The 16,673-nt window shown below is 53.4% G+C and overlaps 1 protein-coding gene across 1 annotated transcript in view; it reads right to left on the bottom strand.

Moving 5' to 3' along the window:
• DUSP8 (dual specificity phosphatase 8) overlaps positions 1–16,673 on the bottom strand; it is a 42,878-nt gene extending 26,205 nt beyond the window's left edge. The window contains 2 exon segments of the mRNA XM_050897639.1: positions 1,683–2,089; positions 16,627–16,673. Of these exon segments, the coding sequence (XP_050753596.1) occupies positions 1,683–1,913 (231 nt within the window). The 5' untranslated portion in view covers positions 1,914–2,089; positions 16,627–16,673.

Raw genomic sequence — 16,673 nt, 5'->3', positions numbered from 1 at the left:
TATGCCAGATGAGGATATGGCTATGAACCCCCCCGGTCTCCCTCTCCAGTTTCCCAGGGCAAGTGGCTTAACCTCACAAGGGTGCCCTCAAGCTTACTTAATTCCCGGGCTGCATGCACTGGGAAAGCCAGCGCACAAGCAGCAAGCGCGGCAGGGGCTGTGCAGAGTGGCAGCAGGGGCACGCTGCCTCCTGCCCGTGGATGTGCCAGGAGAGATTTCAGCCGTACCAAAAAAAATAGAAAAGAAGGAAAAAGCCATGAATTAAAGACGGTGGCAATGCCTCTCCTCTGCCCCCCTAGCATCCCTGGTTATAATCACATCCCCAGCCGATACCTGGACCATTACACAATGATCCAGGAGCAGGGAGGAGGCGATTGTTCCTTCTATGGGGACAGAGCAGGGACCACCAGGATGGACCAGCTGACCCCTTTGGGAGCCACTGCTCCTTTGCAGCTTTACAGGCAGACAGCATCAGCTGACGTTAACTCTTCCATGCTTCCCCCTTCCCCATCCTCCTCCTCTTCTTCCTCCCCCTTGCGCATCGCTTTTGCTGCTGCTGCTGCTGCCGCTCCACGTGACGGTGGCCACTGCAGAGGTGACCCTCGCCGGGAAGAGGGCGGCTGCACCGCTCTTCTCCTAGCTTGAGAAAAACTGATTATTCTGCTTTATTCTCCCGGGGATTTAAGAGCAGCTAAAGCTGTTCAGGAATCAGTCTCTGCAATCCCCTCCAAATCGCCCAGCCCGGAGCATCACCGCAGCAGACTGGCGCGAGGCCGGCCCCCCGTGCTGCGAGTCCCCTTGATCCCGGCAGGGTGATGTCACCAGCAGCCAATGCGGACAGCAGTGGCTTCGCAGGGCGGCGGGGGGGACACGCCGCAGATGGCTCCAGCTGGGCCCAGCATTTGATTAATCGCCCGAATTACCCTCGCTTTGCCATAAAATTACAAGGCGGAAGGGGGGGAACGGTAAAAGCGAGCCGGCGGGAGGGCAGGCTGCGACGGCAAACCACCCTCTGGCTCGTCCCGCAGCCCAGCACCCACCGGCGCAGCCCTCCAGCAGCATCTCAGCGGAGGGCAGGACCTGGCCTATGGCACCGCAGGGGCACCCGGCGCTGTTCTGGCTGGGGCTCCAGCCCAGCTCCGTGGCTCAGAGCCACCTCTATTATTTAACCAGAAGTGATAGAGAGAGGAGCCTGGGAGAGATAATATGCCATGACACCGGATAAGAGCTTCTGGCGTCACAGGGGAGGAGGATTACATGTCCCTGAATGGAGTTAGAGATGACAGAGGGGAGGGGAAGAGTTTTTAGCAGGGGATTAAGCTTACAGCTCCAGGAAGTCTTTGGGGGGTTGTTTGCTGGCATAGGACAAGTTCTAAGGCTGATATACCTGTTAGACCTGCCTGGGGAGAGCTCCTGGAGCAGGGAGCCATGTCACCGGGGTGGGCACAACGAACAGGTCCCCAAGGACAGCCCTGTGGCTGCATGAGCTCACGCTCCAGCTCTCCAAAGAGTGCCAGAGAGATGCTGGCAGATACTGGGGTCAAGGGATGGAGGAGGATGCTGCACATACCAGGCACAGACCGGCCCTTAGGCCAGTCTGTATCCCATTCCCAACCTGCCCCTTTCTACTGGGGAAGAGGGTGCGAGCATCCACCAGGAAAGGTGAGGGCCAGATCCCCTACCTTCATCTTGGAGGCAGGCTGGATGAGCTCTGTGATGGAGACCTTGTCCTGCTGGAGCCTCCTCTTGACGAGCTTGGAGCAACAGATGTTGACAGAGCTGAGAACATGCCAGGAGTTGTACTCCACAAAGGAGCGGCTGTCAATGACCAGGGTGCCCTCCGCTCCATTCCTCAGGAGGCTGGCCAGCTTCTTCGGGTCCATCACCTTGCGTGGGAGCCTGTCCCCAGCCATAACGGGCCCGTCCCCTCTATGGCAAGTGGGGGGCAAGGGGTGGAAGGGCAGGGCAGGGACACCAGCACTAGTCTCCCCGAGGGGAACGAGCGAGGGGGTAAGGGGTGAGCAGGCCAGCACCCGTCCTGGACTCCTCACACTGCTAACACCCAGGATGCCAACTCATTGTGCTGAACCTGGAAAGAGAGGAAAGAAGACGACCGGTCAGCTGTGCAGGACGCGACATTCACCTTGGGCCAAGTCCCCAAGGGCTTGGCCTTCAGAAGATGCCTTCAGAAGAGCGTGAGAGTGCAACAAGTCACACTTTCTAGGTATGTTCTCCCAGCCCGCGGGTACCTCTGGCTCCAGAGCTGCCCAAGCCAGAGGTTTTCTCTTTGTATTTAATAGCCCTCAGTGGAGCTTTCTTCCATGAATTTGTCTAATGGCTTTTTGAAGCCATGTCAGCTTTTAACAGGCACAGTGGCCAGTGGCAGGCAGTGGAACAGTTTGCCAGCTACGATGAAGAAGTCCTTCTCCTGGTTTGCTCCAAATCTGCTAACTGATGGCTCCTCTGGGTGACCCTTACTACTTGCACTGGAAGAGGCCATGCATGCCTGTTCCCTAATCACCTTTCCCACGGTTCTCACCACATTTAGACCTTGTTTAGGAGCCTTTCAGGTCAGAGCATCTACAGAGCCGCCTGTTGCACAGACACCTTTTGCCACCCTAGCCAGCCCCAACACACCATGTTTGAGAGGCAGGCACACTGGGGACCTGCACGGGGCAAGATGTCTCCTCCTTTCCCTGTTCCCAGCCCAGCAGATTCTCATGCTCAATTTGCCTTTTCTGACCTCTGCCAAGCTAATGGTTTCACAGAATCAGCTTAGCTCAGCTCTAAGGTTTTGCTGCCGCATGGTACTATCTAGTTCGGGGCCCATCAGACACACCACCAAATCAGGTTTGCTCACTCACGTCCGTCACTTCACACTAGATTTCACCTGCCTTTTTATCAGAACCTGCTCATGGGTATCTTGTCAGCTTGCCTCCTGGCAAGTCAAGAGAAGATGACCTCTCTTGGAAGCCAAGAAGTCAAGCTGACCTTCGCCCCTGCCTTCAAGAAACAGGCCAGGCATTAGGGCAGAAGCCCTGGGAAGCTGTAGTTGGACCGAGATGGCCCAGAAGCAGCTACTGCTTTCCAGCATCTAACTTGCACAGACTTTGAAAGGGGGTTTGTATACAGGGGTACATATCTGGGCTCCATCTTAGGAGCTAAGGAGGGTCGAGCCTGGTGCTCTCTGAAGTGCTACCAGAAGAACAAGCTTCCTCCACACCCACCCCATGGGGTCTGCAAAAGCAATAGGCAGGCTGGGGGGTCATTCAGCTCAGGGTGTCTTCTTAGGTTTTAATGGCACACGTCATTGCAGGCATGTTTTAATGGCATTAGGTTTTAATGCGGCTGCAGTCATTCAGAAAATAAGCCTGGGCTACTACCAGGCTCCTCTTGTTCCTGCCAGACGGTGTTTTAGAACCCACAAGCTGTTCCATGGAAGCTTTAATAGATCTGAATATGACCATGCCTGAAAAGGCCAGTGTAAAGTTTTTCATTGACTTCTGCAGGGCCAGGATTTGGTCTGTGGACTAGAAGAGGCTTACGAGTCATCCTGATCTGAGTAAGCCAGCAGTTCTTAGAAGCTACTACACCCGAAGCCCCTGCGGTGCAGGCACCTACTGCAATGGTAGCTCAAGACACAAAAGAGATGCTTGAGTAGGACACACTACTGGGTGCAATGACAGGGACCTCAGTTACCAGTCACCAAACCTGGAGGACACAGCCAGGTCACAAGAAAAGGATGGAAAGCCACAGAATATGAGGATGGGGGTTCCAGCATTTGCTCTGGCTCATGACTCCAGCATTAATGGCCCCAGCTTCCCTGGGCTACCAGACCTGCCTCTCAAAGCAGGGCGTAGATGTCCCAGGCTTCAGCCTCAGGATCCAAGCTCCCAATACGAGGCCACAATAGGATGTGCAATCCTCCCCTGCCCCTGTATCACACCCCTGCTGCCTCTGCCAACACGGTAATTCAAATTGGGGGGGGGGGGGGGGGGGGGGGGGGGGGGGGGAAATCCCCTAAAAGCTGCAATAGTGATGGCCCCTCCTGGCACAAAGCATTTTGGCAGCCCCGCAGCACTACGGCATCACTGTCCCCGGCCCCATGGTGAGTTTGTACCGCTCTGTGGCTCCTCGTGGCGACTCCAATTAGAGCTGCCCCCTCGGCGGGCGGCTGGCAGTCCCCCCGCCGCAGGAACCCCACTCCCCCACCTCCCCCCAGCACTCCTCCAGAGGGGCTTAAAAATTGAAACAGTTCTAATTAGGGGGTCTGAGGGGGAACCGAGGCTGGCTCCTGCTGGGATATGACATACCTCATTACGTTGCTACCGCCTTGCCAGAGGACCCCCTGCTGTACCTTGGCTATAGAGCCAGGGCACTCAGAAAGGATGCAAATTAGCCAGCTTTTCCCCTTCGTCTTCCTTTCACACCCCACTCCCCAAATCACTTTCTGCCTCCCCTCCCCATCAGGACACCAGGCTGCGAATTCTTCTTGGCTTTACCAATTACATCCAAGAAATAAAAAAGGAACAGAGAGAGTCGACAGACAAAAAAGATGGGGATAATACCACAGCAGAGGGATGAGTGTGAAAGACTGAAGTGGGAGGAAGGAGTGATCCAACATGGGGTGACACATTGCACAGCATCTCTGGAGATAACATGGTATCTGCTCTCCAGATAACGAGCAAGGGGTAAACTTTGAGGGTCTCAGACACAAACAGAGGGGTCTGGGAAAGATAATAGATCCTTGATCGCCTAACCGCTCTGAGAGAAACCCGTTCAGAAGAGGCCTTCCATGCCTGAAGTTCTGGCAGATGACCGGGATCTTGGGTGGAAAAGATTGGAGAAGACAGATGAGGAGGTTTCTCAGTTCAGCTAATAGCCACCCTCCTGCAGAACAACCGGATAAACATCTGCTCCAGCACGCCCAGGTGGACCTGGTGGCAGACGCGTGTGACATATCAGCCAGGTCCCACTCCCAGCTCCACTCGAAAGATGCGGGGGAAGGCAGGGCAAGGTTGGTCCATTCTGCCCCTCTTTCTGGGAGCCTTTACAGGGGATGGAGATGACCGACTGAGTATGGTCATAGGGAGCTGTAACCTTGGCATTTGACCCAAGACACAGGGACTTCTCTAAAAGTATGTCCAGCCAGGTCAAAGGCAGACTAGCCACTTCTCTGCCAGCAACCACAGGACATTTTGAAGCCAGACTGAGGGGCGGTGGGTTCATCCCCAGCTAACAGGTACCCCAGGTACCAGCAGAGGGGCTACGAGACCTTCACAGTACCTCGCAGGCTGTGTGTGAGATGGTCTGAGAAGAACGAGCTCTAATGCCTCCATACCTGAGAAGGCTACCAGAGAAGGAAGGAAGATATCTTTCTGCTTCTGCTCAGATGGGTCAAAAGGAAAATTGAAGGAACAGGCATAGCTATAGAGCACTGCTGAAGTAAGAGATCTTCTCACCACGGTGACAGACCAGGGGAAAAGGTTAACCTGGAACCTAAATTATGGTTTCAGAAACATAGCTGTGTCCCTCTCTTATCAGTTTCTTAAATCCTTCTTAATCTTCTTGAGTGTTCCTGAAGAACATTACCATAATCCTTTAATCCCACCTCTCCCTGGAGTGCCTGTAATGAGGAGATGGGCACATGGCTTAGCTGAATGGGGACAGCCAAGCAGGAGAGGCCACACTGCAGCCGAGGGTCAGAAAGACAAGCAGAGCTTAGCACACAGTCTGGGCCAACTGCCCGCTCATCGGGACTCTGTCCCCAGTGTCACCTCCACAAACATGTGTGTCAGGTGAGGCGTGATGGCCAAACAACTCATGACCGTGACAGAGGTGCGCATAGCAAGCCAGGCTAAGGGCAAGTCTTCAACCTGGCTGTGACCCTCTTCTGGCCAGGCCAGGCAAGAGAGCAAGAAAACCCGGAACACACCCCAGCCTGAGTCTATCATCTGTGTGGCACGACAGACCATGGGAACTCATCCCTGTGCTGGCCCAACACAGGTCACCGAGGTAGAGGCCACTTCCCTCAATTTCTCGCCTTGCACAAGGCCCCCAGCTGAGAGATGTGGTATGGGAAGGGTGCAGATCTGGTTTCTCTTGTACTGGAGACATCAACTGGAAGGCCAGCATGTCTCTGTAGCAACCATAAACCTCACTAACCGGCATGTCCACTCTTTGCAGCAAGCTAGTAGTTGTGTCCTTGCGAGCTCTAATCTCCACACGCAGTCCAGTTGAGGAGATGCTCCCCTCGCTGCCTCAGGCAGGCCAGCTTTGCTGTGGGAAGCAGCTCTGACCCCATGAACACATTTCCATCACCTAAGTGAGACTGGATCTATAGCACACTCCCTGTGATGCTCATCCCAGGAGCATGCTCTTCTGGTGGCATCTCTACCTTGAGTTTACCAAGGGATAAGAGCACCACAGAGAAATGCCTGCTCATTTGTTCCCAGTAACCCACGAAAGCAGCCGTTCCCAAAGAACTGCCATCTCCACTGGGGACCCAGCAGCACTGAGCTAAGTGATCTGGCTTTTTCCCCTGCAGCTCACCTGCATGTGGACAATATCCATGTCCTCTGAGCCCTGCAGCGAGATGCTGCCTGGCCAGGGCTCCTCCATCCATCCAGGTCAGCTTTGCCACCAGCCCCAGGCTTACCGTTGGGACGCTGGCAGGACCCCACCAGCCCCCAGCTCTCCAGACACTTATTAAGATGTAAAACGCAGCACTTTTTCCAAGGTCTCCACCCTTTTTTCCTCCCCATCCCCTCATTTCTTTCAAGTGCTTCGGCACTTAGCGAACTCCCCTCGGCAGGCTCATGCCGTTTGAGGGATTCCTAAATCATGGGCCTATTACTAATTATTATTATTTTGTAGCAGCAATCAGGGACGCGGGGCTCATTAACAAGTTAGCACCTCTGGTTTCCCTGGAAACCCGCAGCTGCCAGGCAACGGCTGTATCTCCGGCCCGAGGCGATGCTACTGCAGCACCTTCGGCTCACTAAAAGATGCTCAGGTCCTGCACAGGCTGATGAACTCAGCTTAGCAAACAGGATGGGGTTAGGAAACTCCAGGATGTGTCCCCCTGCTCTACCCCATCTGCTGTGAACCTCAGCCCATCTACTGATCCCCTTCTGCCACTCACAGCATTGTAAACTGCATAGCGGCTTCTCCTTCCCAGCGGGAGATGCAGGCTTTCTCCAAGGGTGAGGAATTTGGAGCGCTAATGATCCCCCAGGGTGGCAGTGGGACAAAGCTGTCAGGTGCCTGCAGTAGCCGCTTTGGAGGTGATGTAACTGCTGATGATTTCTTAGCAGCTACTCAAGGTCCCTTTGAAAGGCAGCACAAAAGATTTCTCTGCTTGATGATGGAAAAATGGAGTGGTTTTTTTTCTTTTGCTCCTTAAAACAACGCTGCGAAATGCCACTAACCACATCCACTAACCCAGATGCAGCCTACTTGTCCACCTTTCCTGGTGAATCTCAAGGATGGGGAGGAACGACACCTCTCGAGCCCTAGCAGTATGAAGATGTAGCAGAGATGACAATACGGTTCGCTGCCCTGCATAGACCCACAGGGGGTTTTCCCAGGGCAGACAGAGGACTCCCTCCCAGCCTCATCCATTCTGATCTCACATCCGCATCTCGGCTCCCTACGCACTGCAGGCATCCTCCCCTCGGAACAAGCCCCTGCGGACACCCTCCATGCAGGGAGGGCTTTGGGAAGGGGGAAAGGGGCAGCCACAGGACATCACCAGGAGGCAGCCACTGCACCTTTGCCAGGCTTTCAGGCCCAGCTGCTTCCTGATCTAATGATTTTTTTTAATTTTTTTTTTTCCCCTCCTCCTTTCTGTGCCACAGTCTCCTTTCAATTCCCGTAGGCTGGAAGCAGCATGGTAGGGAGCACTGCAAGGTGCTGCACGCACCCAAGCAGCACCCACTCGCCTCCCTGCACCTCCCATTTCCCCTCTGCGCCTGCAGCCCTCGGTCCAGAAGGTGTTTTCCACCGGAGGACATGGCTGAAGGACCAGGATGTCCTTCAGCAAAGAGCCAGATGGTGCATTCACACCGGACGAGGGACACGGCATAGAGGCACATGGCAGCGCTGGCATGGTGGTAGTCAGCCTCAAGTACGTGGCTGGTGGCATGGGGCAGTTGAGGGGCTGCTCACGCTCGAGCCACCGACAGGAACACATGAATGAAAGGAAAGGTGACAAGTCGTACCCAGCTGCAAGGGAGTCTTTCCCATGCACCCCTCACCCCGCAAGGCAGACCGGCTCTCCTGGTTGCAGTTGAGGCAAGTGAAGGAGTCCCTCACCCCCTCCCACCACCTGATGTTGTGTCAGCAGCTTTGGATGGGCTATGACTGCAAATGCAATCGCCTCCTAGCCTGCTTCCACCAAAGTGACCCAGGTGCATTTAAGGATTTGCAGACTGGCCATTCCCAGAAAAATTTCTGACTGCAGCCATGGTGGTCAGTCTGGAGATCCGGTCAGGAAAAGCCAACAGCGACAGCAGGGAAGGGAATTTAGCTGGAGTCTAGATGACAAGGCCAGTATCTCCTCCTCTTAGACTTGTGCTTTTAACATGATTTATATGGTTTTCCCCTTTAGTATAAACACAAGCTTTCACTTTAAAGCCTACAAAAGCCAAGACCAAAGGTTATCCATGACCAGCCAGCCATTTAATCACTGCCTTTGCCCATGCTGAGGATGGAGCTCCCAAGCACACTGCTTTCTAATACCAAAGCTATCCCATTTCCATCTTCACCCTGCCAAGCCGAGAGCTGGCCAGGCTCTCATCTCAGAGCTGAAAGCACCTTCTCTTTGAGCAGCTTGGCACACATCACAGAGGACATGTCACACTGGAGAAGGGAAATCTAGTCCTACTGATGCTTCAAGGGCCCTTGCTGCCCACTGCCTGATATCTCCATCGTTTGCTGCATGACCCCACGAGCCCAGCAGGCTTATCTTGGGGATCTCCAGTAGCTTGTTTGCCTTTTTGCAACAAGAGCAGACAGAGGGAGCCCAGAAAGGTATGCAGCTAGATACTTCTGCAGGGCTGGTCCGGCTCTCTCGTCCTAGGACACCAGAAACAATAAATACCTGCTGGGTGCATTTGCAGTCTCCTGGAGAAAGGGTCTCCAGGACCTGCATGCTATTTTCCCACAACACTTACACGCTAAGTGAAAGAAAGTACAGGATTAAGCTGCAGTTCTTCAAGGCCACAGATAAATACACCAGCATTTCACTTCTTAAGGACAATCCCAAGCGACACGAGTTTGTCCATCTCAGCAGAGTGCCAGGGACAGTCACGGCTGAGGCCAAGGCTGGTGAAGCAAGCACCTAGCAAACACAGGGGCAGTCCGCGGGCACCTGCCCAGTGCAGTGTCATTAGTCCCCCATATTTAAATGACAAATAGGACCCCTGGCCTCACTGAAGAACAATGATGTTGCTGCCTCCTGGCAGGTTTTACGCAGTTTCTGACGATAACCGGTGCAAACTGAGGTGCAGGTGCAGATCCCAGTACAGGTTTCCATCCAGCAGAGGCCAATGTCCACAGTTAAGCCACCCTACGCCTGCTGAAACTCTGGCCCTCCTTAGGAGACCCAGAATTCAACTCAAATGCAAGGGGCTATGCTGGTTTTCCATGGGATGAGACACTCCCCAGGGCAGTAAATACATTTTGCAAGACTTTTCTGACCTGGTTGAAGGCTTGCTGAATTTCCTATATGCACACAATAGCCAAATTGCTCACAGGTTTGGGATGAATTAGCACTTGTCAGCTCAGGCTCTATGTCTTACCACAGCCCCAATGAGGAGGCACCAACTCCAGGTTTCGGAGGATTACTTTTATCTCAAAAAACCACACAAGACAGGCAAAGCCCAAGCTGACGTTCCTGCCTCACTCTCTCCTTTTCCCTTGGGGGCTGTGACTCATTACCAGCTGGTTTTGTTCTGTTAATCTGAGGTGACACGTGGGTTAAACAAAGTGTTTTGCAGGTCTTCCTCCACCCTCACCACCCTGGACAAGCACGTGCCCACTGACCACACCGAGCCACAGCTTGCTGGTCAGATACCATAGCTCTTCGTGTGCGAAATCCTACAGCCTAGCCTCTTTACTGAGGGCTGGGTATTGCAGCATTTTGTAACATGGGCCTTCTCTCTTAATCCGTACCATTATTGCTATTGTGGGTGGTAAACTAGATGAACTCATTCACTGGGGGAAATCAGCAGCAATATTCCCCTTACCAACTCCAGGCAGACATTGAAGCACGATACATATATTTTTTTTAATCCCAGTTGCAAAAAAAACCCCAGAGATATATCATGACATCCACCCACAGCTTCAACATCTTCCAACTCACTTCCACGCCAGCAGGTCTCACTGATCCCTGCTTCTGACCACGCAACAGAAAGCATGGGTGATCACACCAAGCCTTGCCCCTTTAGGGTTGCTGGTTGACTCCCAGCTAAGATCAGTTCAGTCCTCCTCACCTTCCTGCCCCTCCTGCTAGACTCCAACAGAGCTCACACTTACCTTTGTATCAGTTACTGCTGAATGAACCTTGCTCAGGTGCCAGACAAAGAGGCAGCCAAGCTCAAAGCAGAAGGGATTGCAAGGATGACACAGAATTACAGGCATCAGCATTCGGCAAGCAAACGGAGAACGCGCTGATCTATTTTTAATGGTACAATGCAAGTGCTTTACAAAAGGATGTGTCTGGGGAGATTCTGCCCTGTCAGAGGTTTGCATTCGGGTTTTTTGCAGCAGTCAACTTCCCTTGGTGTGCAGGAGGCATTTTGTCCCTTCACCGCCCCACAGAATAATTCAGAGAGCCCCAGCTCAGTTTCGGATGGGGGCTCATCCTTCTGTGTCACCTTCCTGCCCTGCCACATCCTTCTGACTTTCCACCAGCAGAGCTGAACCTGAGGTGAGCAGGAGGTAAGGTGTAAAGGAGAGCTCCAGGCTTGCTTAGCTTCTGGGTCTCAGCCCTGCCAAGCTAGCAAAGCTGCCGGGGACATCTCTGCAAGGTCCACTGACAGCAGCAAAGCAGTTAACGTGGTTTTTCACAGGCTAGCTCACAAGTCAGCAGTGCTGGCACCCTCTCCGCACCAGCCCTCTACTCAACAGCCTCAAGTGCCAAGCGAGGCTCAGGCTGCGCCCGTCCGCTCCCCACACAGGGCTGCCGGCCAAGGCAGATGAAGATGGCATGAATAACTCCACTCAAGCTACGGCTCAAGGAGGACCAGGCTGCCATTGCAAGCTTGGAAATGAGGGTTGTTAGAGGCAACGCAAAAACAATCAGATGCTGTAGATATTTCTTGGTTGCTTCTTTACAACAGCACGCCCCAGAGACTGATGGACCCTCTTTGTTTGGAGCACATTGCCTGGCGTTACCCAGGAGGGGCTGGATTTCAGTGTGAGATGTGTGATTTAAGCAGACGCAGGTTTAATGTGTGGGAAGGGCTTGACTTGCCTGATGAAAAAAACCCTGCAATCACCTAATAAACAAACTGAAATTTCTACCAGAGCTTCTGCTGCATCAGCTGAATTACCATGTGCTAGCTTTACACAGCAGCACTCCTCAAAGAACTAAATCCCCTATTAAAAAGAAGAAAAAAGGAGAGATGAAAAGCCATGGATCGGGCACACCGCACACCTACATGCCAGATGAGTAACGTGGGTCGGCAGAGATGAACCGGAAAGACACACTGCATCATTAGCAGGGCTGGAGGACGCGTGCTGTGGAGGGAAGGATACCAGGGTCATGCTGTCATTGAAATTTCCATACAGGATCAAAGCAGTGGTCCACCTTGTTTCACGTCCCCTCACCACCACGGCCTAATAACAGCTATTTTACAAAAGCCTGGGAGAAGCAGGATGGTGGCTATTTATGGAGTAGTCATGGAATAATTTAGGTTGAAAGAGACCTCAGGAGCTCATCTGGTCCAACCCCTCTCTCCTGTAAAGGAGAGCTAATGTCAACACCAGAACAGGTTGTCTTGTCCTTCTGGTCACCAAATGTCATCAGCAGGCTCAGAAATTATGCTCCCCATAACTCAGCATGCAGAAATGCTACACAGAGAGCCTCTTTTGCAAATTGCTAGAGCACCCTGAAGGGCTCTGGAGAAATTCCTGAAGAACACAAGGTCTCTGCCCCAAGAGATCTGAAGGCTTGGTTTCAAAAAAGTGCAATGAAGGCAGACAAGTCATGCACGCACACATCAGGGTGGGCAAACAGGAATTGTGAGGGCTTTCCCCGCACAGCAAACAACATGGAAAAAGGCATAAGAGGAGTGGGAAGAAAAGAGGGAATCAAGGAAGGATTTCCAGCCCCAGATAGGTTGCTGGGATGCTCTCAATTTAAGTCAGTGCAAAATGCATCACTTATTTCACCTTCATGCAACACAGTCCCTGCATTTCTGTGCTGTTATTGCTCCCTGTTTGCGCTAGGAGACTCTTCATGTACTGGACTAGTTTCCAGTGAGCAGCTCCAGGTTCTCCTCTGATCCCAGCCTGGGCTACCACCGCACCGATCTTCTGAAATACTGATCCTTCCAAGGCACCATGCAAACAAGCACTACCTGTCACTTTTGGAAACTGGAGGTCCAGAGCAGCAAAAACCCCACAGAAGCTCTGGGCAAAGCAAAGGAAGAAGCCCCCTGCACACCAACCTAGATTACCTTGTCCAGCTGGGTCTAGAAAACCTCAGAGGAAGAGCCAAATAGCAGATGGATGGAGCGGCCCATCCTACAGGAGCCATGGCAGTCTGCAGCATAGGCTGGGCAGGGCTCTGTGCCGGGCATGGCCCCCCAACATGGCCCTCCCTTACTCTCCTTGTTCGAAGTGGAGATGGTTGAGAGCCAAAGGAGCCTTTTGGACAGCATTGACCCAAAGGCTTAGGGTAGAAAGTCTACAAACATCTCTTGGAAGAGGAAGATAAGACCCTGTTTTCCTTTCCATGACCTCATGCTAAAGAGGAGACAGGGCGACCAAGGCACCCGCTGTGGCCAGAGCTTGGTATGTTTCACCATGGTCTCAGCTGCTGGCCCGCTTCTGGCAGAGCATCTCTCCCATGGGGATGTGACACATGCCATGGTCTCCTTCTCCATCAGAGGAGCAGGCAAAGCCATCAGGCCATCACTGGGGTGCAATACACCACCCACCATCCCCGTGGGAACCTGCACTGCCACTAATCACGCCACAAGCTCTGCCTGGCTTTGAGGGCAGCCCCTGATACTTGGCATGGTCAGTTTTTACCCCCCTCATGTTCCCCTGGCTGTGTTATAATCCTGCACGCGAGGTACGCCCAGGTCTCCTGAGCAAGCTTGAGAAAATCTTGAGCAGAGAGCTCATTTAGCTTCTTATCTGATGAATGCTGCCAGGCCACTCACCTCCCTTCCCCAAGCCTGCCCGTAATTACGTCAGGTGCCTCCTTCCCACTCGGCATCAGGCAGGACAGGTGTATCTTCAGAGAAGAAATGTAAAGCTTGAAAAACAGGTTTTAAAACCCAGAGGGCATGGGGATGCAGAGGAGCGCGTTTAAGCTTTCCCCACAGGATGACGGCATTGCCGCTCTGGCTGCAGGAGTTTCTCTGCATAGCAGCAAGGAAAAGAGCGGGGTGAGACCCAACGGCTGCAGTTGGAGGACCAGGAGCACCAGGGTGTTTCTGAAGCCATCTCCCCCTTAACACTGCCATTAAACCCATGGTGGAGGGCAAAAAGTTCTGCAAACTCTCCTAGTGCAACATTCCAGCTGTCCTACCAGACAAAGAGGAGTCAGCATCTACAAGACTCAGTTTGCCGGAACTGTTTCAGTATGATGGCAGTGTCCTACGAGCCAGCACCATAAATCAAGGCTGCCAAGCGCTGGAGCACCTCCTTTTCCTCCTTCCATCCCTGATAGTGTTAACATGCTCTGCACCTGCCTGTGCCCAGGGCTTTGGGAGCTCAGCTGCACACCAGCGAAACTAACCTCTGACCCCTAAGAACAGCCTCGCTTAAAGGCAACGAAGCAAATCCAAAGAGGAAAAGCACCTATAACACACTCCCTACCTCTTACGTAGATTAAAGCAGCTGGTGCAGAGGTAAGGGGTAGGGATGGAAGGCGGACTCGCTCATACTCCTGCCAAGGGAAGTCATTTCAGAAATCCAGAGCCACAACAGGTTTCCAGCCTTTGGGGAGGTCTTTTTGGGGGGATGTGGCTGCAGGGGGAGAAGCTAGTTTTCTCCCACCTCCCAAGATCCAGTTTGGCAGTATGGGACAGACACTACTGTGAAGTCCTACCCAGCCCTCGGGGGTGTTTTGGTAGTAATAGTGGCGTTGCATTTAATTTTAGGTGAATTTAAGCTCTCCAAAGGCAGGCACCTCAGTGGCTTTCTCAGCAAGGTGCCTGGCACCCAGCAAAAGCACGCTCTGCAGACAAACACGGTGCGGTATTTGCAAGAATAATCTTCATGCAGAGCCTCCAGTGAACGCTCCTAAGGACTCTGGCCACTTTGCTGAGCTCTCCCAAGTGTAGCTGAGGCTAGATTTTAAACAGCAGTGCTAGATCCAGTTTTTCCTTCCCTACTCCTACTTTGCGTCAAGGCAGGGACAACTGAAAGCCATGGGGGGCACATCTGTTGGGTTAAAAGCCTTTTGGTGTGAGATGCTGCCATCTCAGCTCGGAGACCCTCCAGCCCCAGGTTTGTGCTGCTCAAGCATGCTGCCGATAGGCTGAGGGCAGGAATTTCTGCCTACTGCCATTGCAAAGAGGCGTTTGGGCATCCATCTGCTGCTCACGCACGCAACTGTCCTCTCTGGTCCCAGCCATTTGGACAGTCCTACACATCCAGGCTCTGCCAGCAAGGCTGTGCCAGGCAAAATTGGGGACAAGACACCTGCAAATCCCTTGCAAGCATTTTAAAATCCCAAATACCTCCAGCTATGGCCAGGAGGGTTTTCTCGGTGCTGCAGCTTATTTTGTTTGGGGAACCGTTATAAGCAAAACCAAACCAAGCGCAGGAACCCCCAGCCAGACCCCAAACCCCAACAAACCTCTTCTGCAGAGAGAGTCCTCCCGGCATGGATGCCCTCCGACAGCACAAGCAAACCCTGCCTGACAGAGGCAAGGCCAAACCCCTAAGCGCCAATTCCCATGCATCGAGTCCTTCCGAAAACAAAGCTCTCCACAGCCGCGTTTGGGTGCATAGGCAGCAGTACCCTGAGCCTTTTGCCTTAGTGCAGGAGGATGAGACAATGCAAGCAAATGTTGAACACCGCTCCACGGGCAAGCTGCTTTCAAGGTTAACATGGCCCCTGGTCTGCCAGGCACAACCCTCGGTGCTACCTGTTCAGGGCTTCTTGGATATCTCGACCGTCTCCTGGGGAGGGTCTGCCTTTATACCTCAAATTAGAGGGAGATCGAAACCTCTGGCAACTATTCCCAATGCATTTGTCATTGCTAGCTGCTTGGGACAGGGACGGTCTCTTCCACACATGCTTGTGCAGTGCCCAGCTCCCACCAGGGAGCAGTTGATAACTACCGCAATACGAAGGATAAACGCATCTGTGCCTAGAAAAATCAAAATATCCTTAATAGAACAGCACTGCACCGCGTCCTTCCTTCTAACAAAACCGCAAATTACTGACCTGTGCACAGAGCTCCCCCAATGCAAGCTGAAGCACTGACATCAGCTTTTGCTGTTGCTCAGGAATTTAATTCTGGGGGAGGAGAAAAGGGAGGGGGGAGCAGGAAGGAGAAGGAACTTATTTATCAATAAGGGAAATAACTAGGAATCTTTAAAAACAACCAATGCTCAGCACAGAGAGCAACATTTATCAATACATAATAATGGGGGGGGGGTGATCAATCGGTCCATGCACATTAGGGAGGTGGAGGGGATTATTTTAAACGGGCAGCTTAATTCATTAATTGCTAGCAGCGCCTTTGGAGCCGCAGCAGTGAAGTGTTGCATGAAAACCCCACTGCTAAACACATGCCGGCTTCGTTTAAACGCCAAGGACACAGGGCGACACTCCAACCTCTTTCATCATCAGAAAAACCACAGCGCTGTTAACACTGGTTCCTCAAACACCAGCCCTCAGCCCCCAAGAGAAAACCCCTCCATACGCGACCCCCGGCCCAGCAGGACTGCGGGTATTCCCCAGAGCTTCCCAAACCCCCTCCTCACCTGCACCACCACGGCCCGGCATACGCACACCGCGAAGGCAGGGTGGGAGTTTCACATCCCCTCCACACCCCCCCCCCCGCTCCGAAAACAAGCGCAGCGCCCCCGACATGCGCGGCCGCGGACCGCTAGCCCCCCCTCCCCATCCCCGCGCCGCAGCCCGCTGCAGGGCTGCTCCCTCCCCAGCTCCAGCACCCCCCTAATTTTTTTCCTTGCACCAGAATAATTCCAACCCCCCCTTAAAAACCCAAAGCCCTATATCCACATATAGATATATACACGTACATTACAGGTATATGTTTTCGCGCTGTCCACCGGCGCTAGGCGCGATGCCGGCCCCGCTCCGCACACGCGGGCGCGCTGCACCGCGCCGCCCCCCCTCCCGCCCGTCCCCCCCCGCGGGGCGCACAGACCCGGCGAGTATAGACATCTATAGGGGGATGCACTGACCCGGCGCGGCGGGCGCGGACGGCCGCGCCGCTCCGCGGGCTGTCCGC

Source organism: Gymnogyps californianus, chromosome 5, assembly GCF_018139145.2.
Source record: "Gymnogyps californianus isolate 813 chromosome 5, ASM1813914v2, whole genome shotgun sequence".
In the NCBI taxonomy this organism is placed as follows: Eukaryota; Metazoa; Chordata; class Aves; order Accipitriformes; family Cathartidae; genus Gymnogyps; species Gymnogyps californianus.
This window is presented reverse-complemented; position numbering and strand designations above follow the sequence as displayed.